Raw genomic sequence first — 21,150 nt, 5'->3', positions numbered from 1 at the left:
TCTGGTGGGCATTTTATTTATGTCTTAATCTACAATGTTTTCCCTATGTTGTTTCAAAAAATACCTTGTTTGTTTACTCTATACCAATGATGTAAAAGTACATATGTCATTTCATGTAATGTTGTCATTAAAATTTTCATACCCTTTGATGAAGCAGCAGTGACATTAAATAAATTTTAAATTGTTTCATTATATAACACTATATGCCCACTTTTTTCTGGAATAACAGTTGTTAATTGAAATGTGACTTATAATTCTGTTTTTAAGGGTAGGTCAACGTTTTTTATCCTTCTCTCTTGCAACACATGTACCTTAAGACGAAAAGTTATGAAAAGAGGATTGAAACAAAGGAAGATTTGATAATCAGAGTTTTTGTCAAGTATTCTTTTTTGTCAGTCAACTATTAAATATTTTTTATGAAACAAACAACAAAATTATATTTAAAGAATATAATTTTATATTTATTTATAAAGACAAATTACAAATAGGAAGAAAAATATACAAGTATATGCAAGTGATTGTTTCAACAGGTAAAATCAAAATAAATCCACTCAATTCAAATGTACCTTTGTTTTGAGTTTGTTAATATTAACAGCACCATTGTACTGCTGTTCTGTTACAATATTCTCATATTGTCTTTAACAGTTGTAAATAACTTAGTGCTGAGTAAAATATATTATTACAGCTGATGACCTGGAAACAAATTTGGACAAGGCAGGGTGCACTGCACCATGATTGCATTTTTCACTCCTTGACCAGGTCAAAATGTTGGTACCTGAAATTACTAGAATATGCTGTTGACACTGTCATAGATTCATTACCAACATTTATATAACACTGGTAGTAAAATTACGATTTACCACAAATTTCAATATATTTTCTTAGCTAGAATACATTTCTGTCAGTAGATTGTTTTGATGTGACTTTTCTCATAAAATCTTTGAATATGAATTTTTTATTGAAGTACACTAGAAAGATATGGATGAAATATTCTATTAGTATGAAGACACTGATGGAAAGTTTATAGAAGAATTTATTCTATTACAACAAACAAGACTTTCGAAAAGTTTAATAGCAATATCACTATTTAACATTGTATGTTAAATATTTATTAAAAGTAAAACATTTCCATATACTACACCATTTTATAAAATATCAACAGTTCATTATGCATTTAAAAGGAATCAACAATAAGTGCACAGAGAATCTGAAATGCTTCTGCATAAACTTTGATACAGTTGATGTGTGATCCAGCACTCACAGTGAGACAGGTTATTGCAGAAAGAGATGCTACTATGGACATATGCCTGCTGTGTTTCAAAGTCAAGTCAGGTGTTACATATCAAATCTGAATGTAATACTAAAATAATTTTTAAGGAAATATTGCTATCACTTTGGTGTCAAGCAAAAGGAACAAATTTATCTTAACACTAAATTTATGCTGTAAACAGACAACTTAGATGTTGAACAGTCAAACTGCCAATATAAATGTCTGGTAAATAGTGCAAGCACAACACCAGTGAGTTATTAAAACCTGGTTTCAGTGCAAAATACAGTGTTATACACACTGCCTCAATCATTTGCAATGAGATCTTATGTTCCATTTGAAATATTTCATTCATCATATTACACTTTGTCTTGAAGTGGAATCTCCGTGAACTATTTCATTTCACAGGTGATTGGTGCTTCATGTGCATAAACAGAAAGCAATATGACATACTGAAAACATGGTGTTGTTGCTTTTTAAAAAACAAAAAGACTCTTTATGATTTTTATAACTTCAAAATTTTTTATTTCCCTAAAAATTTTGTGGGAAATGCTAGGATTAAAAATGTCCTGGACTACAAGCTTAATTTCTCTTACTTTTGTGTCTGAGTGAACCTTCATTGTATATTTAAGGGCTGAGAAAAAAGGGAATGGGGGAATATTGACTCTTTTTCAGATGCACCTCTCCATTCAGTGCCTACAAACTTTGATCTGTGGTTGTGTTCCAATCTGCTCTTGGCAGTCTGCATTTTGAGTTAGAGGAACCTTGTATAGTGAGATAATTATAAAAATTGTTTACACTGTAAAAGTCATGATCTAAAATACAGTTCCATTCACTTCTTATGATGCAGTTCCTTGTATGTAGAGGATTTTGGATAATAGGGGGTACAAATCTAAGCCCTTTCGTTATTCATTTTACTGCTGTATGCATGCAACCCACTGAATTTTGAGAAACTCATTGTTATTAATAAATTGTAGACTATCTGTTATAAAGAAGAATTAATTCTGGCAAATAATTTATGCTGATGGCTGTGATGTTATTAATCCAATGTGTGGGAATATCACAGGTCTTAGTGTTTTTAGGATCTGCTGCTGAAGAGACACTGCACTACATGCAGTGGCAAATGCATTTACATGTAACTATAATTTAATAATGACTAGGTGTGTAATGAGCTCAGTGTAAGCACGTTACAAATAATTTGGTTCATAAAGAGGAGATATGTCATCTTACAAAATAGCTCTTAAATTATAGATAAGCTTGTTGTTATAGCATGTTGAACAATAAGGTTCACTCATGTACCACATGGGCATTCTAAACTATAAATGTCATTTCTTTAACCTACCAGGATGCAAGAGAATGTAACATGATCTGAAGGTCTCCTCCTAGATGTGCAATTATAATTGTATGGATAATGAAACTTCTTAAGTTCATTACAAGGCAATGACAATCACTTCATGCTTCCTTACTCTAATGTGGAAAAGAAATATATTACCAGGATATTTTTATGAAGTGATTGAACTTTTACATAAAAAATATAGTTTATAGTAGAGCAATTCTAAGAAACTGTAACAATTTGTGCAACAGAATATCAATATGAAACTAACAGAGTTTTTTTACTGAACTTTAGAACATATATGTAACAAGTACGTGAAAAAGTTGTGAAACTTTATGACACATGAAAATTTATACATATGAATGAAAGGTATATGTGCATGAATTTACTGAATATTAATACTGTGGAACACTTATGGACAGGTAATGGGAAGACAAATGAATATGTTTCACTTCTGATCGTGAACCAGTATTAATGCATATGCTGAGTAGCCGACAGAATGGTCCAAATTTCTGGAACAAAGTTATGCTTAGCCACATAATGAGATAATGGATGGACTAATGTAACATTTCACTGTGTAGAGTAATGGAAATTAATTTACTGTCATTAATGAGGAGGTGATAATTAGAGATTACTGCATCAAGTATGAGTTGCTATCAGCACATTTCATTTTTGAAAGTATAACAGAATTTTATTCCAATGAACAGAAAGACAACCAAAAGTCAAAAGAAATGATAATGAGTAGTCTTAAGAAAGAAGAGCATGTGAATAAACTCAACACACTGTCCACTGAAAAAACAGCAAAAATTACTGATACCATAATGTCAAATTTTTACTGCAGCAAAAAAAAAAAAGAGTTTTTAAATACATTCCAAAAACTATCGGAGGTTCATACACAAAGAATTAAATCTTTTTGACACACACTGCAGAAACATTTTCTTTTACAACTCTTGTCTGCAATTTAAGTGTCACACATGGACCTCATTCCTATAGTTACAAGAAGTACAATACATTAGTAATACTATAGAACAATGAAGTCATTCAAGGAAATCATTTTTGTTGTAATTATCCTGGAGCAAACAGTTTGTTTGTAGATTTTCTAAAACAATTCATCTGTGACATATCACAGCTATTACAGTTACTTTGCATACTAACATGAATTTGAAGAGTAGTACAAACATGGAAAAGTTATGATATCTATAGAATCATTCGAGGCATCGGGCCGACGAAGACATGAGATGAAAGTTTGCATTCTCTAATAAGCAATGGCATATTGACCAAACTGCAAGTGCTGTTTCTGTATTTATAATTAGAAATTGAGAAACCAGTTACTATTTTCCATGAGTATTTAATAGTTATTGGCTCCTCAAAACATTATCTTTTCAATCACATAATACATAGTTCTCACTCCCATTTTGGAATACTTTTCTTTATGAGCATGTGTGTCAATTGTCCTTTTAAACATATAATTCTGTTACAGTCAAAGTATCATCTTTGCTCAAATGTACGATCCAGAGAAAATTCATCAGAAATTTCAAATTGCTGTGGTCCACCTGCCTGCTGCATTTTTTCATTGGTTCATATGAAAAAAAGTTATAGTTTCTCTAATTGCTGTACAAGTTATACAGTCTTCACACATAATGTCATACGATCTTGTAATGGAACAAGACACAACACACAGAGTAGCAAAACACTGGTGATTACAATCAACTCTGGCTGCCGGACATGAGGTCACTGTTGCAGCTCATTTGTATTTACAACCTAATGAAAGACTCAGGTGAGGTGAGCTGACATGAGGTTCAGTCTATCTGGAGCAACCCACATATCACAGAAGAGGACAGGTACAACTACCATATGTAAGCCATACTGGAGAGGCAATTTCTATAAAGGGTCATAGTCAGAATAAAAAAGTTTAATGTCTATTATCTTCACAGTGTCTTAAAACTGTGACCTAAGTACCATCACTACTATATAGAGCTCTCTGTTTAAAGCTCTTCTTATTGCCAAAAAAGATTCTTGTGAGTTTTTTAATAAACTGGCCATTTTAGCCACCAAAATGCCCATCAAGGATGAATGCTTAGTTTCTAAAAAAACAGTGGAACATCCTTTGAATGAATCTTACCTAAGTGCTCTAACTAGAAGCCCAAACATAAACATTACACTCATAACTGATTGATATTCCAGCTAATTATGTGAAGATTTTTGTGTATTTGAAATAACACTTTCACAGAGATCAGGACAATCTCATAAACTGGCATTGACTGTGTCCATGTCGATTGCACAGCTGGGGGGAAAAAAAAGAAAAAAAAAGAAAAGAAAAAAAAAGGGAAGTGAGATTTTACGTAACAAAAGAGGTAATGACACTACTATAGCACTCACTCATTCAGTATACCGAAATGAGAAGCATGAAGTAGTACTGCAGATGCTATTCTCAAGAGATGCCATTTACACACAAAGTTAAAAAGCTATGTAAGTTAGAAAATTATTCAAATATTAGAAACAAATCTTCACAAGAAGTAGTAAAGAAACTTTAAATGACATGTATATGAACACAGTCTGCACAAATAACTTTGTTGCAATTTCAGAGAATTTTGTTTTCCTTCACAGTAAGTGCTTAATTAAAATGTCTTATAATTTCAGGGCTTTAATTCATAACAATGATCTTTGTATAAGCTGCCAGAGGTGACAGCATTATAATTCAAGTTCATTTCTTTCTGATTCACTATTAGATGGGCACTTGGATTCTCACATAATACTGAATATTCATATTTTAGTTGCTCCAAGAAGAGTAGTTATTGCTAGAAGCAAACATCAATACTGTTCATAAATAGCTTTTAAATTTTATTTACAGTTCAGTTAAATGTCTAAATGACTGCATTTCAAAGTCAGCAAGAAACAATATTAATGTACAAAGTGAAAAAATTATATACACTTTGTCTCAAATGGAAGCACCACCCCTTTAGTTTTCTTTCCCCACTTTAGGTAAAGAGAGCTTTTGCAATTTTTTTCATTCTACCTTTGTAAGACCCATTTGACTAATTATGGTAAACGGACAATACTGACAGGCAGCATTTTCCATTACTGTACTCCATTTCCATTGAGTTCTGTGTACACAGTGAATCTGTAGTGCATCAACTTTACAATGGTTGTACATTTGTGTTCAATGTTTCTGTGAACTCAGAAATTGCGTAAAAAATTCTACTGCATCAGTTTAAAAGAATCAAGTTTTTATGCCTGAAAAGCAGTCATTCAGCAAGAAATAATTTTATTTTACTCTATAATTGCTACTAAAATGCACAATTTGGGTAGTTTCAGGCTTATGTTCAGCTTATTTCATATTTACATGTGCAGATTTATGGCAAATGGCCAGAAGCTCTGCTGAACTCATAAAAACTGCACACTACTGCAAACTGTGTAAAAGTTTCCAGCACAGGAGATTTATTATTTTTGAAGTTTTGAGCTTCACTCTAGTTTAATGGCACTGCAAAAGGCTAAAAATGTACAGGCCAGACACACACACACACACACACACACACACGTAAGCATCTTGTATTTTTCACAAAATGTAGCAAAAGTGATGGAAACAATCATAACGATGTTAATCTGCTTCAACAAATAGGAAGTGGAAGTTCTCAGTGGTGTCAATCTAGCAGGTGGAAACCTAGTGAGCATACTTCTTTTCACTCACGAGCAGGGTTCCGTTGTACATTGGCTGAAACAGCATTGAAAAGTTTATTTGGTGGTGTTGCTGGGAAGGAGGGATTGTGTTATGCTATCTCATGATAATATTGCCCACATAACTGCACCATTCCCTCTACGTCTGTTGATCGCCAACTGTTCACAGCACTGAATGTTTTATTTACAGTACTTGCCAACAGGTGGCAGGCACTGCAGATGCCGGACTGCGTCATGTTACCAGACTGCTGCGTTCCAAGACTGGTGTTGATAGAAGTGGAGTAGAAACCACCATGGACAAAGAGGACATCAGAGTCTCTTGAAGCAGCAAGGATCACAAGACAGTGTCGAGAGTCTCCAGCGACTGCAGAATGCGCTCATCTCGTGAGCACCATTCCACCAGTTCATCGATAGTCACCACACCATCCTTGTTGGTATCAATTTGCTGCAATCAAAAAAATGTAAAAGTTTTATTGAACATCAGGTAAAGCGGAAATTATGCTGGGAACATTACAGGTTCATTCACTGGTCATACATGTGTACTAGTGATGAAACAGTATAAAAGAAATTTTCTGTGCAAAATGAGTGAGGCAGACTTTTGTAAGATATATGTGTGTCTGTTCCACCACACCTATGCAGATGGTGGTGATAGTGATGCTGTTGCTGGTCTTGAGGAGAATGGTATGTTTAAATGTATGATAGCCAACTATATAGTGCCAATAAAAATATTATGGAGCTCGGCTGAATAAAAATGATAAACATGAAGAATTTCTCATATAAGTAAAATAGGACATTTCTTGCACCCCCCCCCCCCCCCCCAAGCAGTAAATTTTTTTTACTAAGAGTAAAACATGTAGTGAAAAAGGGAGAAACTGGAGAGACTTTGGTTTAAAATTATATGGCAAAAGCGATCTGTCTGGTGGAATGCTGGACTAAAAACCAATACTCCAGTCTCTCTGCAATTTGCTAAAACCTCCAACCTGATGTTAGAGTTCAGAAAATATATAAAATTTTGAAAGTTTTTCCATACCTGTACCATTGTCACATAAAATATAGTGCAGGAGTTCACTTAGTATATTTTTGTCCTCTTCTAAAACCAAGAGGTGCACTCATTTAATGTGTGGCATACAGTGAACCATATAACATATGTTGCATACAGCAAACCACACACCATAAGAGCACTACACACTGATGTCTCTTTACCTGGAGTGTAAAGCCACGTATTAATGGAGATTCCCCTATTCAGAGATGCTATCACGATTTCGTCTCGCCCTATTCAGAGATGTGCTATCACGATTTCATCTCACCTGACTGAGCAGTATGAGGTATGCAATGGTCAAACTGTGGTTTTACCAGCCTTGGCTTCTTGTTCCTCACTACCAGCCCCTCATGTCCCATTTGTGTAGTGGCTCTTTAACTCAACAGAGAGTTGACAGCCTGCAAAGGACTGACACTGTTATCCCTTAAGCCTCTTTACACTGAAGTGACAAGAGTCATGGATGCCTCCTAATATTATGTCAGACCTCGTTTTGCCCGGCGTAGTGCAGCAACTTGACATGGCATGGACTCAACAAGTCATTGGAGGTCCCCTGCAGAAATATTGATCCATGCTGCCTCTATAGCCATCTATAATTACGGAAGTGTTGCTGATGCAGTTTTTTGTGCATGAACTGACCTCTTGATTATGCCCCATATGGCCATATATGCTCAATGGTATTCATGTCAGGTGATCTGGATGGCCAAACTATTTGCTCGAATTGTTCAGAAAGTTCTTCAAACCAACCTGTAGTACTTGTAGAATATCGAGGGAATCAAAGCAGATGATAATTTTTTTCATGTGATGATGTCTGATATCCTCCAGCACCCTCAGGATCATGTATGGCTCAGCCATAATTAAAGTTATCTTATTGGGAAGTTGAAACCTGAGTACACAGTTGAAGAAGACCACTGAGTGGCAAATTAGGTACCTTGTTTTAAATCAGATGTTTACTTATATATATTAAAAAAAACAAGTTTAAAATTTATATTTTGAAAACATCCTTCTGTTTACTATTTTCAATTCTTGTCCTCTTAAGAAGTCAGGATGGATTTTCACTCCAGCACTGCAATAAAACATCAATATTTGCCACGCCTTATTTCTAACAGAAATTATTTGCATGGTTCCTAAAGGATATTATTGCTTTCTGAAGGCTGTTAAAATAGTTTTTCCAAAGTATAAACCAATACTTTCTGTCCAGCCTTCCAGTCTCTTAACTGGAAGAAGATTAGGAAGTTGGAAAGATCTCCACAAATAAGGGACCCTGAATACAGCACATTACTAGCTGTTTGCCATTATTAAAAACAGGGTGACATTTAAAATGCTTTCATGAGCAACATCATTCTTTTGTGTGAAACTAATCTGACAGGAAGTCACCATCTCTGTATGTATGATAATTTGGGAGGGGAAACCATAAAAATATCAGAAAATGTCATTGGAAGTCCTGTGTGTGGATCTGACTGACTATATTGGCCTTTAGGCACTATAATAGACATTCTTGATGTTGTAATTGTACAATGTAAACTTTCACGGCCGGAAATCTCACAGTTAATAAAATATTCTGGGCTATTTGCTGAAAACCCATGCACACAGACCATTACCTACACCAGGATTTGAACCACCTCCCATAAAAAAAGCAAGACATAAAAAAAGTTTTTGGATAGAACAAGGAACATCTGCAAATCACAGCTGCTTGACACGGAATTAAAACACATTACCAATGCAATACTCAAGAACAATTATTCACCCACTGCACAAAAATTATAGCGATGCACAAATGCCTGTGAAATTAAAAGTTTTCCTGCCTTTCATTAACAACATTACTGAGTGCATAGGAAAAATCTTGGGAAAACAGAACATCATGGTAATCTACAAACCCACCCGGAAGATATGGCTACATCTAAAATTGGCCAAGGATTCTCGCAAAGTGCTGCAAAAGGTAAAAATTTATAGAATTCTGTGTAGTTTGAGGAGGTGTATGTGGGTACTACAAAAACAACAGTTAAAAATGACAAGAAGAGCACAAGGGCAACTACAGAAGTGGAGAGACTGACAGATCATCTGTTGAGGAACATGCTTTGCAGTCAGGAAACCACCATATTAATTTTCATAGGACTTAAACACTGGCAGCCACAAGCAGATACCAAGAATGCCTACACAGAGGTGCCATACAGAGTGTTAAATGCTCCAGGAATTCCAGGAGGAAGTAGAACCTGAAACTGAATGACATCTGGATCCTGATGCTGAAGAAGATGTGTATAAACCTTTCCCCATGGGGTGGTAGCAGCAGTGGACAATAGTAATTGACAACAGCTTATTGTGTCTGGGTATTCAAAGGATGTGATGTCATGCCATTCTATGGGAGCCCATCTAAACAGAATTTTGCAGCAGTCAGCAGTGAGCCAGGGTGTAAATCAGACATTCAAAGAAGCTACGATCCCTCTTGAAAATGTCCTCTGCAGATGGGGCCAAATAAAATGTTGGGTTTTAATGGAAAATCCATCCAATAATAGCCCAGAATATTGTATCAATTGTGATTCTTGATGTCACAGATGAAGCCTGTTAGCTAATCCATATTCCATTGCTGAATAGCTACGTCAAGCACCTTCAGGTGAATGGTGGAATATCTCATAAACGTCTATTGAAAGTGATTAAGGAGTTATTTGGATTCTAAAATCAGGCTAATGTTTGGAGCTGAACACCTGCTACAAGGTATTTTCTAGTTTACAGCTAAAAAAGGCAACACTGCAATAACTACTTTGGCATATATGGCCATCGCCAGCTTGAAAGAGGGAATTAAAACATCTTCTTTCCATTAGTGGGAAACTGTTATGAATGTGTATTATAAGTAAGAATTAAATATCAAATTAAATATTAGCAGTTCATTGTAAGAGAAAATGAGTAATAACCTATTGTGTGCCTGTAAAATGTAACTCTGTTTTCTTTACTGTAGATTTACTGTATAAAATTGTATGTGTACCCTAACACTCTCAACTGAAAATTATCAGTTACTGTCCATGGGCAAAGATTAAATAAATAAATTTGTACAAGAATTTAAAAACTGTGTGAAATGTATGGATTGCTACTCACCACATAGAGGAGGTGTCGAGCCACAGACAGGCACAATGTAAAAGACTGCTAAAATATTTACAATGTTCTTCCAAAAGAGACAACACACACACATTCATACAAGCACAACTCAAACACACTTGCTCACTGTACCTGGTCACTGGAGCCTGACTTTGGTCCCCGGAAAAGCTTGTACCTTTTGTAGATGACAGTTTAGAAATAAAATGTAGTATCTGCTATGTAACTTAAAAGGCAGCTAATGTGTTACTAGGAAATATCAACAGGTGATTCAAGGTAACCATATTATCATTAAATTCTGCTTAGTCTCAGCATATACAATTCATTACATTTCATAGATATCCACCAGCTATACTCAAAACCATGACATACAAGAGGCTGATGGCATTACATTTTTTGACACTACAAATACATCAAAACTTAACTGAAATCCTAAAATTAATGAATTGCTTTCATTCAGCTAATTTACAGTACAAACGATTATCAATAATGGTGATTTAAATGTGAAGAAACTAGTTCATGCTGCATATTTACATTCAGTAATGAATTACGGAGGCTATATTTTCATAAAAGGGACATGGTTTATAAGAGTTATGTGTGTTGTTAGTTCTGAAATATCTGTCAGAGTCTTCTTTATATAAACTTATTTATTTATTTTTAAAATCCTGTAGCATTTTTAAGCCTGCTTCACAATATACATAGGTACTCATTAATGTCCACAGTCATTCTAAATACTTCCTTTTCAAAAAATGCTACAAAACATGAAAATAATACTGGTAGGAGAATCAATAACAACCTCTACAAAGACTTCAGGTGCTTAACATTAGTGCAGAAATGAGTTTGGATACATTGGCGCACATGTACTCGACAACATGCCAGAGTATATCATTGAAATGTGAGTAATGTTGTAGGGTTTAAGACTGAATTAAAGACGAGAGTTGGGCAACATCTTCAGCTCCATTAAGGGGTACCTTCACAGAAATTCTAAACATTAATGTTTCAGTTCACATTATAATTAACATTTAACACACTAATATTTCATTATGTAAAAAGCTATTTTGGTGTAGGCCTACAGCTCTTAAATAAAATGTATATCTATCTCATATGTTAGAGACCCTTCCCTGATATATAACAAATGTAAAATGCAGTGAAACAGCATTCTATTATGAATGACTGATATTGCTGTTGCAAATCTGCTTTGAAGGGTTTCTTCATATGCTGTATTCACTCAATTTGTCTCCCAGCAATTACTTTCTCCTCCGGTGGCTGAAGAAATACTAATGAAGTTGAAAGTGAGATACACACATATTTGGTACAGGTGATATTATTTCTTATTTTACTGAGATTATTAATGGGTCGGAGTAGGCTGACCAGATTTCAAAGAGAAAAAAATTTGAACACGTGTATTTATACTTAACTTCATTACTACACTTACACTTACCCTTCTTGTCAGTTATCATGATATTTCGCAATCAATAATAGGCCTATGAGAATGCAGCAGCTGAAAAACCCATAGCAAGAATGCATCTTCATTTTATGAACTGGGAAGGGGAATGTAGCTACATTACACATACATGAACTTCTTTTCTCCAGAAAGAAAAAAAAAAAGCTGATACATATGTGATCTGAGGCTTTCCCAGCATATATGATGCTTCCAAGATTCTCAGACATACTGCTAGATGCAATTGTAGAACGGTTTTTCGCTGAAATATGGTGAATCTTTGATGATTGCATGTGGCAGTATGCCCGAGAACCCTGAAATCTAGACTGAGATACCTTTTTATTGCAATAGCTTGGAATCTTGGATATATAGGCTACTGAAGCGCCAAAGAAACTGGTAGAGACATGCGTATTCAAATACAGAGATATGTAAACAGGCAGAATACAGCACTGCGGTCAGCAATGCCTAAGACAACAAGTATCTCGTGCACTTGTTAGATTGGTTACTGCTGCTTCAGTGGCAGGTTACCAAGATTTAAGTGAGTTTGAATTTGGTGATATTGTTGTTATACAAGTGATGGGACACAGCATCTACAAGATAGTGATGAAGTGGGGATTTTCCTGTACGACCATTTCACAAATGTACCGTAAGTATCACGAATCTGATAAATCATCAGCTCTCCAACATCGCCACGGTAGGAGAAAGATCTTGCGAGAATGGAACCAACGATGACTAAAGATTATTGTTCAACCTGACAGAAGTGGCTGCAAATTGCTGCAGATTTCAATGCTGCACCATCAACAAGTGTCAGCATGTGAGCATTCAATGAAACATCATTGATATGGGCTCTTTCGGAGCTGAATGCCCACTCATGTACCCTTGATGATTGCGTGACACAAAGCTTTACGGTTCATCTAGGCCCATCAGTACTGACATTAGACTGTTGATGGATGGAAACATGTCGCCTGGTCGGACGACTCTTGTTTCAAATTGTATCGAGTGGATAGACGCCTATGGTGATGGAGACAACCTCATGAATCCATGGACCCTCCATGTCAGCAAGGGACTGTTCAAGCTGGTAGAGGCTCTGTAATGGCGTGGGGCGCGTGCAGTTGGAGTGCTATAGTACCCATGATACGTCTAGATACGACTCTTGACAGGTGGAACGTACGTAAGCGTTCTGTCTAATCACCTCCACCCATCCATATCAATTGTGCATTCCAACTGACTTGGGAAATTCCAGCAGGACAATGCGACATCCCACACTTCCAGAATTGCTACAGAGTGGCTCCAGGAACACTCTTCTGAGTTTAAACATTTCCGTTGGCCACCAAACTCCACAGACATGAACATTATTGAGCATGTCTGGGATGCCTTGCAGCGTGCTGTTCAGAAGAGATCTCCACCCCTGTACTCTCACGGATTTATGGACAGCCTGCAGCATTCATGGTGTCAGTTCCCTCCAACACTACTTCAGACATTAGTCGAGTGCATGCCACGTCACGTTGCGGCACTTCTGTGTGCTTGCGGGGGTCCTACACTATATTAGGGAGGCGTATCAATTTCTTTGGCTTTTCAGTGTAGTTTCTATGATGTTCAGTCACTTACTAGGTACTCAGGTACAATTTATTAATACTGTAAACTATGTAATATTACTAATTAGTAATCAGATACCTACTATACTTTCGATACTAAAATTTAAGATTTCATTTGACTGAAGACTGTTAGGGCAAGCGTGCATATATGCAAAACGAAATTCAATAAGCACTGCCAAAACACACCATATCGCTCACATTCTTCTCAAAATTAACTACCATGTAGCTGCAGTCTTGTTAAGAGAAATGGCTGAACTGTTGCTCGTGTGTACCTTTTTTGATTCTGGTTTTACTTTTCTGGAGTACCGTGAAGTTGAAGGTCGGAAAGTCCGTACAGCTCTGTCATAATAACGTGTAGAAACTATGTTCAGATGGCAAAACCAATTAACTTTGTGCCTCTTGTTTACAATCAGCCATTTATTTACGCCAGTACACCAAAACTTAGAAGAATTCTAGCGCCAGAAACTGACATAATTATCCATCTATCCTAGTACTGGGCAATCCGAGAACTGAGAATCTGACTATTCAGACGAACTGATGTTGAATATTCGAACAGCAGGCTGAGAACAAAAGCTCTCGTTTCACGTTGCAGATCGGGTTGTCAGCAGCACTCGACGTCAGAATGCTCAGGGGCGTAACGGTAGTAGGGGGCGAGGCGTGCTAGTAAGTGCTGTAATCGCCGATTACATTTACGTATAAGACGCATTTTTTTGCATTTAAACGTTATTGGTATATAGGGTGTATCGAAAAGAATCATCCGATTAAAAAAAAATCATAACTATTATGTTAGTTGAGACATGTGGGTGAACAACGTACTGTTGCAAAGAGCAAACTCTCGAGTTTTACGTGGTTCCCGCTAGGCAGCAACAATGTGCGCTACTTCAAAAAATGGCTCTGAGCACTATAGGACTTAACGTCTGAGGTCATCAGTCCCGTAGAATTTAGAACTACTTAAACCTAACTAACCTAAGGACACCACACACATTCCAGGCTGTAGCGCCTAGAACCGCTCGGCCACCGGCCGGGGCGCTACTTCAGTTCTTGTGAAAATGGTGTCGGGAAAACAGAAAGCGTTTTGTGTTCTACGTTTTGCGCTTTGCGGGTCCGTATTAACTTTCCTACTAGGTACGGTGTGGATCCTCCTACAGCACAGAGCATTAGACGATGGCATGAACAATTCCGAGAAACAGATTGTGTAAAGGCAAATCGCCGGGCCGTCCCGAGTGTCTGATACAGACATCAAACGCATCCGTCAGTTTCATAAGGAGTCCTCAGAAATCCGTTCGCCGTGCAGCTCGACCGCTCAACATGCCCCCATGTCCGTCTGGCGTGTATTGCGTCGACGTTTACACATGAAACCGTACAAAATTCAGCCACTGCAAGCTCTCCGTGAAGCTGACAAACAACAACGTGCAGAGTTATGTAATTTCGTTCATGACAAGATGGAGAATGACAGTTTTCTGTTTAGTGACGAGGCAACATTCCATTTAAACGGAAAGGTGAACCGTCATAATGAGAGAATATCGAGTAAAGAACAACCACATGAAGTTGTACATGAGAGGGGCTCTCCAAAATTTAATGTGTTTTGTGCAGTTTCATGGAAAAGGCGTATGGTCCATTTTTCTTTGCCGAGAACACTATTCCAGGAAGCACATATTTCGATATGCTTGAGAACTTTCTTTTCTCACAGGTGGAGATAGATTCGAAAGACTTCATTTGCCAACACGTTGGGGCACCGCCACGCGGGCATCCGGAAGTGCGGGAAATGTTAAATCAAATGATTACTGAACGGTGGATCCGTCGCACTGGACCAGATGATTCAGCCTTACATTACTGACCTTCAAGGTCACCGGACTTAATTGTATGTGATTATTTATTGTGGGTGTTTACAAAAGACTCTATTCATGTACCTCCGTTACCAACAACAATGAATGAACTGAGACATCGCATAACAGCAGCTGTGGAAGCTCTAACTCAAGACATGCTCAATACAGTGTGGGGACAACTTGAATACCGCATTGACATGTGCCGTGCATCTCAAGGGGAGCATATTGAACACCTATGAAAAGGTATGCAAAAAACCATTTGAGTTTCCCGTTCATCAAAAAACAAAATTCATTGTATATATTTATTAGTTTCAGAAATATAAACGTGCCAAATCGGATGATTCTTTTTGATACACCGTGTATATTTTTTCGACATTTTCAGTTGTGGGTATGCTTCACACTTCTATAACGCACTGTTAACCTGAGGGCATTTAAGACACTAAACGTTTTCGTACCAGTTTGTCACAGGTCACAGGGGCTGGTCAGCTACATCCTACACTCTTGTAACTTCTCAACAACAACGATTAACGGTGCGCGAGTGTCCCATTGCATGGTCCATGCCCTCTCTCGCTTCTACTAGAGAAAGAGGGGGGGGGGGGGGGGGGCTGTGCAGTTGTTAAAGGCTACTGCTAATCGTGTAGCGCCTACGATTCTCTAGCTCTTGTAAAGACACGTGTGTTTTTCTTTCCCGCGCGCTACGGTGCTAAAAATGTTCGGATATAAATCGGGGTACATATCGTCGTGCTTCGCAGTTTTTAGTACACATTATTATTCATTCACTGCAGTTTTAGCAAACAAGTATGTTTTGGAAACTTCCTGGCAGATTAAAACTGTGTGCCCGACCGAGACTCGAACTCGGGACCTTTGCCTTTCGCGGGCAAGTGCTCTACCAACTGAGCTACCGAAGCACGACTCACGCCCGGTACTCACAGCTTTACTTCTGCCAGTACCTCGTCTCCTACCTTCCAAACTTTACAGAAGCTCTCCTGCGAACCTAGCAGAACTAGCGGAGACATGGCTTAGCCACAGCCTGGGGGATGTTTCCTTTCTTTCAGGTGTGCTAGTTCTGCTAGGTTCGCAGGAGAGCTTCAGTAAAGTTTGGAAGGTAGGAGACGAGGTTCTGGCAGAAGTAAAGCTGTGAGTACCGGTCGTGAGTCGTGCTTCGGTAGCTCAGTTGGTAGAGCACTTGCCCGCGAAAGGCAAAGGTCCCGAGTTCGAGCCTCGGTCGGGCACACAGTTTTAATCTGCCAGGAAGTTTCATATCAGCGCACACTCCGCTGCAGAGTGAAAATCTCATTCTGGAAGTATGTTTTTAATGTTTTTAAATTAGTTTCTGCGCGTATGTGAAGTTGTGTTGCTGAAGTAATATGGACGAAGTAGTGGGCGCCTCAAAGGATACAAACATATCAGATCATAGATGTGTGCGGGTAAGCCTGTGTAAACATCTATTTGGAGGACTTAATTTTGAGGGGAAAAGTGATGTGATCAAACAACAAGGGCGGCCTCCACCGGATCTTCCACATTTAGAAACAGTAAAATTTGGAAATTTGTGGTAAGTTCCTGAGGGACCAAACTGCTGAGGTCATCGGGCCCTAGGCTTGCACACTACTTATTCTAACTTAAACTAACTTACGCTAAGGACACACACACCCATACCCGAGGGAGGACTGGAACCCACCTCCGACGGGGGTGGAGGCGGGGGGGGGGGGGGACGTGGAGGGGCCTCGAGCCGCTTAAACACAGTAACTAAAAATTATGTCAGACAATTCCAAGGCTCTTGGAACTACTCTTGCAAATGTTTATGTGGCTGTAGAGAGACACAAAAATGTACTGTCGGCCATGTGCTTTGCTTTCCTCCGATATGTTGTGGACAAAGCATGACATGAGTGACATGAACAATTTCAACAAATTAAGGAAACGGCACGAAAATTCCAAGGACAAGATTACATCTACATGGATACGTATTAAATTTGGCAGTACGTGGACAGATTTTTATTAGCAATGCCTCGATATTAAATGTTCAGAAGCATAACGAACATTATCTTCGAAATACACAACTGAAAACCAGACTTTCACCTTGCCTTGTTGTCCACTGAAAAACGACTGCTCAGGTTCGTGAAACAAGTGTCATTCTACGACTCCGTGACTGAAATTTTCGACAAGAAGGGTCGCAGAACTGACCTCAAATATAAATAAAACTGCGAGTATCGGAACTTATTCAGGCAGATATAATAACAAGCGTTTTCCGACTATCCGGTATCGCTCTGTAGGCCTCATCTTAACGAGGTTGGGCCTAGTACTTTAATAGACAGCGTATGGCATTATTCAGTGTAATAATAGGGCAGGCAAGATCTGATGCAACAATGGATAACCGTAAACAATAACATAATAATAATAATAATAATAATTACAACAGCAATATTGTTACTTTCCACAATTTTGTGAAAGCGATTACAGTTAACGAATACCTCACGCCACGTCACTGGGTAGTAGTCATGGAGAACCCGCAGAAAATAGATGAAGTAGGGCCTTTGCCCCTCCCGCATGCCTACCCTGAGGCATTACATGGAAGAGCCACGTAATTTCATGTAAACTTTACGTCACAAAAACAACAGAAAGCACGAGAATACATACATATCTATTTATTTACTGTAAATAACTTCAAGTTTAAATAGCTTATGTAAATTAATTTTGTGAAATGTAATTATTATTTCAAAAATAATCTTTCAAGGACATAGCGGCCGTCAGCCTGTGGCTTACTGCGATCGATTGTAAATTTTTGTTTTGTTTTGGAAAGTAAATGAAAAACTTTCCTGCTCATATCTTTCTCTCTTGTCTGGTAGCTTTTATGCTGATAGAACGCACTGTAGCTGCGTTCTTTGCATATCATTAATTAATCTTTCTTTTGTGTACACAAATGTGATGTGTCATGTATTAGCTTTAGAATAATTTGCAGTTAAATTAGTGTAAATTAGTTAAGTCTCATGAGTTCTCATTTTAATATTTCTCCTAATAGATACATGATACATGAAATGTTTTTACGTTTTATTGTTACAGCCAACGGCCATTACGAGCTTAACGGATCGTGGCGTGGAGACGCAATGGCCGAATACAAGTAGTATTCTGCCATTTATTCATTTACAACTTGCTACAGCGTCCCTGAAATTAATTGCCGGTTATCAGGAAGCGTTTTGCCAACTTGAATACAAGCGCGGAACCTTAAATGATCTGGCCAGTCACCAAACTATGATTCCGTTTCACCCGTAAGTAACAGATACTGGCCCCGCAAAACTGACGGTATTTCTAAATGTTATAGCATTTTTCTAGAAGTCATTTTGGCCACTAACAAAGATGCACCCACCATCACCGTCTGCTCCAATTAGTTTTAACAGTTTTCCTTCCAGTGATTAATTTCAATTTCTATTTAAAGTCAAATTATCACACATTTAGTATCCTTGCGTGAGCAGATGCGTCAACTCGACGCTCTATCCCATTCTCAGCTCAACAAAACGTCGCCTACACATCGTTTCTCATAGGCAGCTGTTCCTTTCTGCCTCCTATTCCCTCTCAAGACACACACACACACACACACACACACACACACACACACACACGCAAATACACTACGGCATAACATTGGCCATTCTCCTCTCACATCATTAAGTGAAAACATAAAAAGTCTATGAAAATTTTAATTAAAAACATTTTTGATGGCATAATTTTAATTAAATATTTTAATAGGGCTTTTCGACCGCTTTTGTTTCTATGAATAATGTTTCAAAAAATAAAAAGAGGTCTGCTTTATTTTAAATACTTTGGTGAAGCGACATATAAGCTTAACAATTTTTCTCTGATCCATCCATACATGAAACAGCTGTTCGTTCCTGAACCAATGTGTGTACATAACATATACTACACACTGTCCAATGTCGAGGTCCTGGCCTCCATCGCAGCAGTGTCATAGGAACGGGTGTTATGTGCGTCAGTGGGGATGTGATGATCTTATCCTCGTGCGACACAAGTACGGAGGTGTTGCGCAGAATTGTGGGGAAATTTTGTGTCAGTGAGACATAATTAACCCACCTTATATCTCACATGAACTTCTGAGGCCTGGCCTTTTTTTTCGCATGTGTAGACACCTAGCTGTCTGGAGCGTCACCGAGCCTAGGGTGACGTCGCAGGGTGCCCTGCTTTTACACCATTACAGCAGAAGGCTATAGGGGCCTTCGAGCCAAATTTCAAACTTCTATGCCGCACTGGGAGACAATTAAGGGATTTCGAAAAGGTGACCCATTAGCTCTGTTACACGGTGTATGTAAAACTGTCACCTGCTCATGAAATAAATGTGCTTAGTGACCTTAATTCTTGTCTTACTTAAAAAGATCCATTAACTTAGAAGAAATAAATTTTTCACGCTGTTTCAGTTTCTATAAAGGCTATATTGGCAAAATATCCCACCTATTAGTGAACATTAGTAGAGGGCGTGTCCGCTCCTTTATGACGGCTTCAACTTTGCTGGGAACAAAGGACGAGGAATTCCGCCTTTTGCAAGACACATTTTCAGTTTTGTTTTACCCAGACATGTTTCAGCACTTTTTGTTCTATTTTCAGTGAGATATTTTATTTTCTTACTGACATGAAGCTATTGGTATTTATGTTGGTAGCTAGTCTGTTACACAATCTACAACTTCTAGTGGCTTTGATGTTGTAGTGCTTTCTCATATGTTGTTGGCGAGGTGAATTGGCTGATTTCGTGACCTATGGTCACTAGACATTGCACTTCCTCCGAATTTTCAGAACATGGGTGAGCCATGCTGCGGCTCGCGTTGGTGCTGTTTGTAGGTTTCCGCCCTCTGTTGGAGGCCAGACGATATCGTTTAGTTGGCATGGTTGCGGGTGTTTGTCTTCTTCTCGTGTTGACTAGCGCCACTCGGTTTCGCAAGCGTTGCTTGTCTGCTGGTGGCAGCAGCGGCGGTTATCGATATGTCGTAACTGTTGCCCTATCTTTGGGGCGACGTCGTTGTTTTTCCGGGTCGTGTGAGTGGGCAGTTCGGTTGGGGACTCAGGAGGAGCCAGGTCCTCACAGTGCCAGAACACGCCGGGATCACTGGACTGCCGGATGGAAGGGCTGTGGTCACGAGGGTGCATGACCTCGTCGTAAATCGGACCCAGCAAGCTTTAAGATGAGTGCATTTCAATCCAAGTAGAGAAACCTCCACCATTGTGATATCTCGCGATTCTCCAGTGACTTAGGTTCATGTTGCTGCTCGTAGTGTCGCCGGGGCGAAGAGCAGCGAGTGGAGTTCTTGGGGAAGGCGAATCTGATTAGCTTTCCTCGACTTACTATTTACTGCGTTCAACTTGTTACGATCTGATAAGTTCAACCAACGGTATTTTTTCTTGCCACTAACGCCCAAGTTACCTGCCCTGGGGGTTAGTGTATGTAATGGCAATGTACGTTTCCTCGCCTTGCGCTGCTGCCCGGTAAGGCGTGTAGTTTTGGCAGCTTTCTTGGTTGTAGGCCGGTTGGTGATTCTTCTGCTCTGGTGGTAGTGATTCATTTCTCGTTCTGGGCGCTCTAAACACAGTATTCTGGGGACGTAGTGCAGACCGCCGGTTCTAGCTTTGGTGTATTGTTCCATCGTTGCATTTGGTTTATCGGACGTCAGTTAGCTTCAGCAAGCCGCGCGGGATTAGCCGAGCGGTCAAAGGCGCTGCAGTCATGGACTGTGTGGCTGGTCCCAGTGGAGATTCGAGTCCTCCCTCGGGCATGGGTGTGTGTGTTTGTCGTTAGGATAATTTAGGTTTAGTAGTGTGTAAACTTAGAGACTGATGACCTTAGCAGTTAAGTCCCATAAGATTTCACACACATTTGAACATATTTTTAGCT

General features: G+C 38.5%; 1 protein-coding gene across 1 annotated transcript in view; it reads right to left on the bottom strand.

The window, feature by feature from the left end:
• Nucleotides 1-4,895: 4,895 nt before the first annotated feature.
• LOC126482074 (Kv channel-interacting protein 4-like) overlaps nt 4,896-21,150 on the bottom strand; it is a 510,131-nt gene continuing 493,876 nt past the window's right edge. Inside the window, exon 6 of the mRNA XM_050106049.1 lies at nt 4,896-6,720. Within this exon, the coding sequence (XP_049962006.1) occupies nt 6,610-6,720 (111 nt within the window). The 3' untranslated portion in view covers nt 4,896-6,609. The remainder of the gene's footprint in view (nt 6,721-21,150) is intronic.

This window comes from Schistocerca serialis, chromosome 5, assembly GCF_023864345.2.
Source record: "Schistocerca serialis cubense isolate TAMUIC-IGC-003099 chromosome 5, iqSchSeri2.2, whole genome shotgun sequence".
In the NCBI taxonomy this organism is placed as follows: domain Eukaryota; kingdom Metazoa; phylum Arthropoda; class Insecta; order Orthoptera; family Acrididae; genus Schistocerca; species Schistocerca serialis.
Note: the sequence above shows the minus strand (reverse complement) of the source record. Positions and strands in the feature narration are given on the sequence as shown.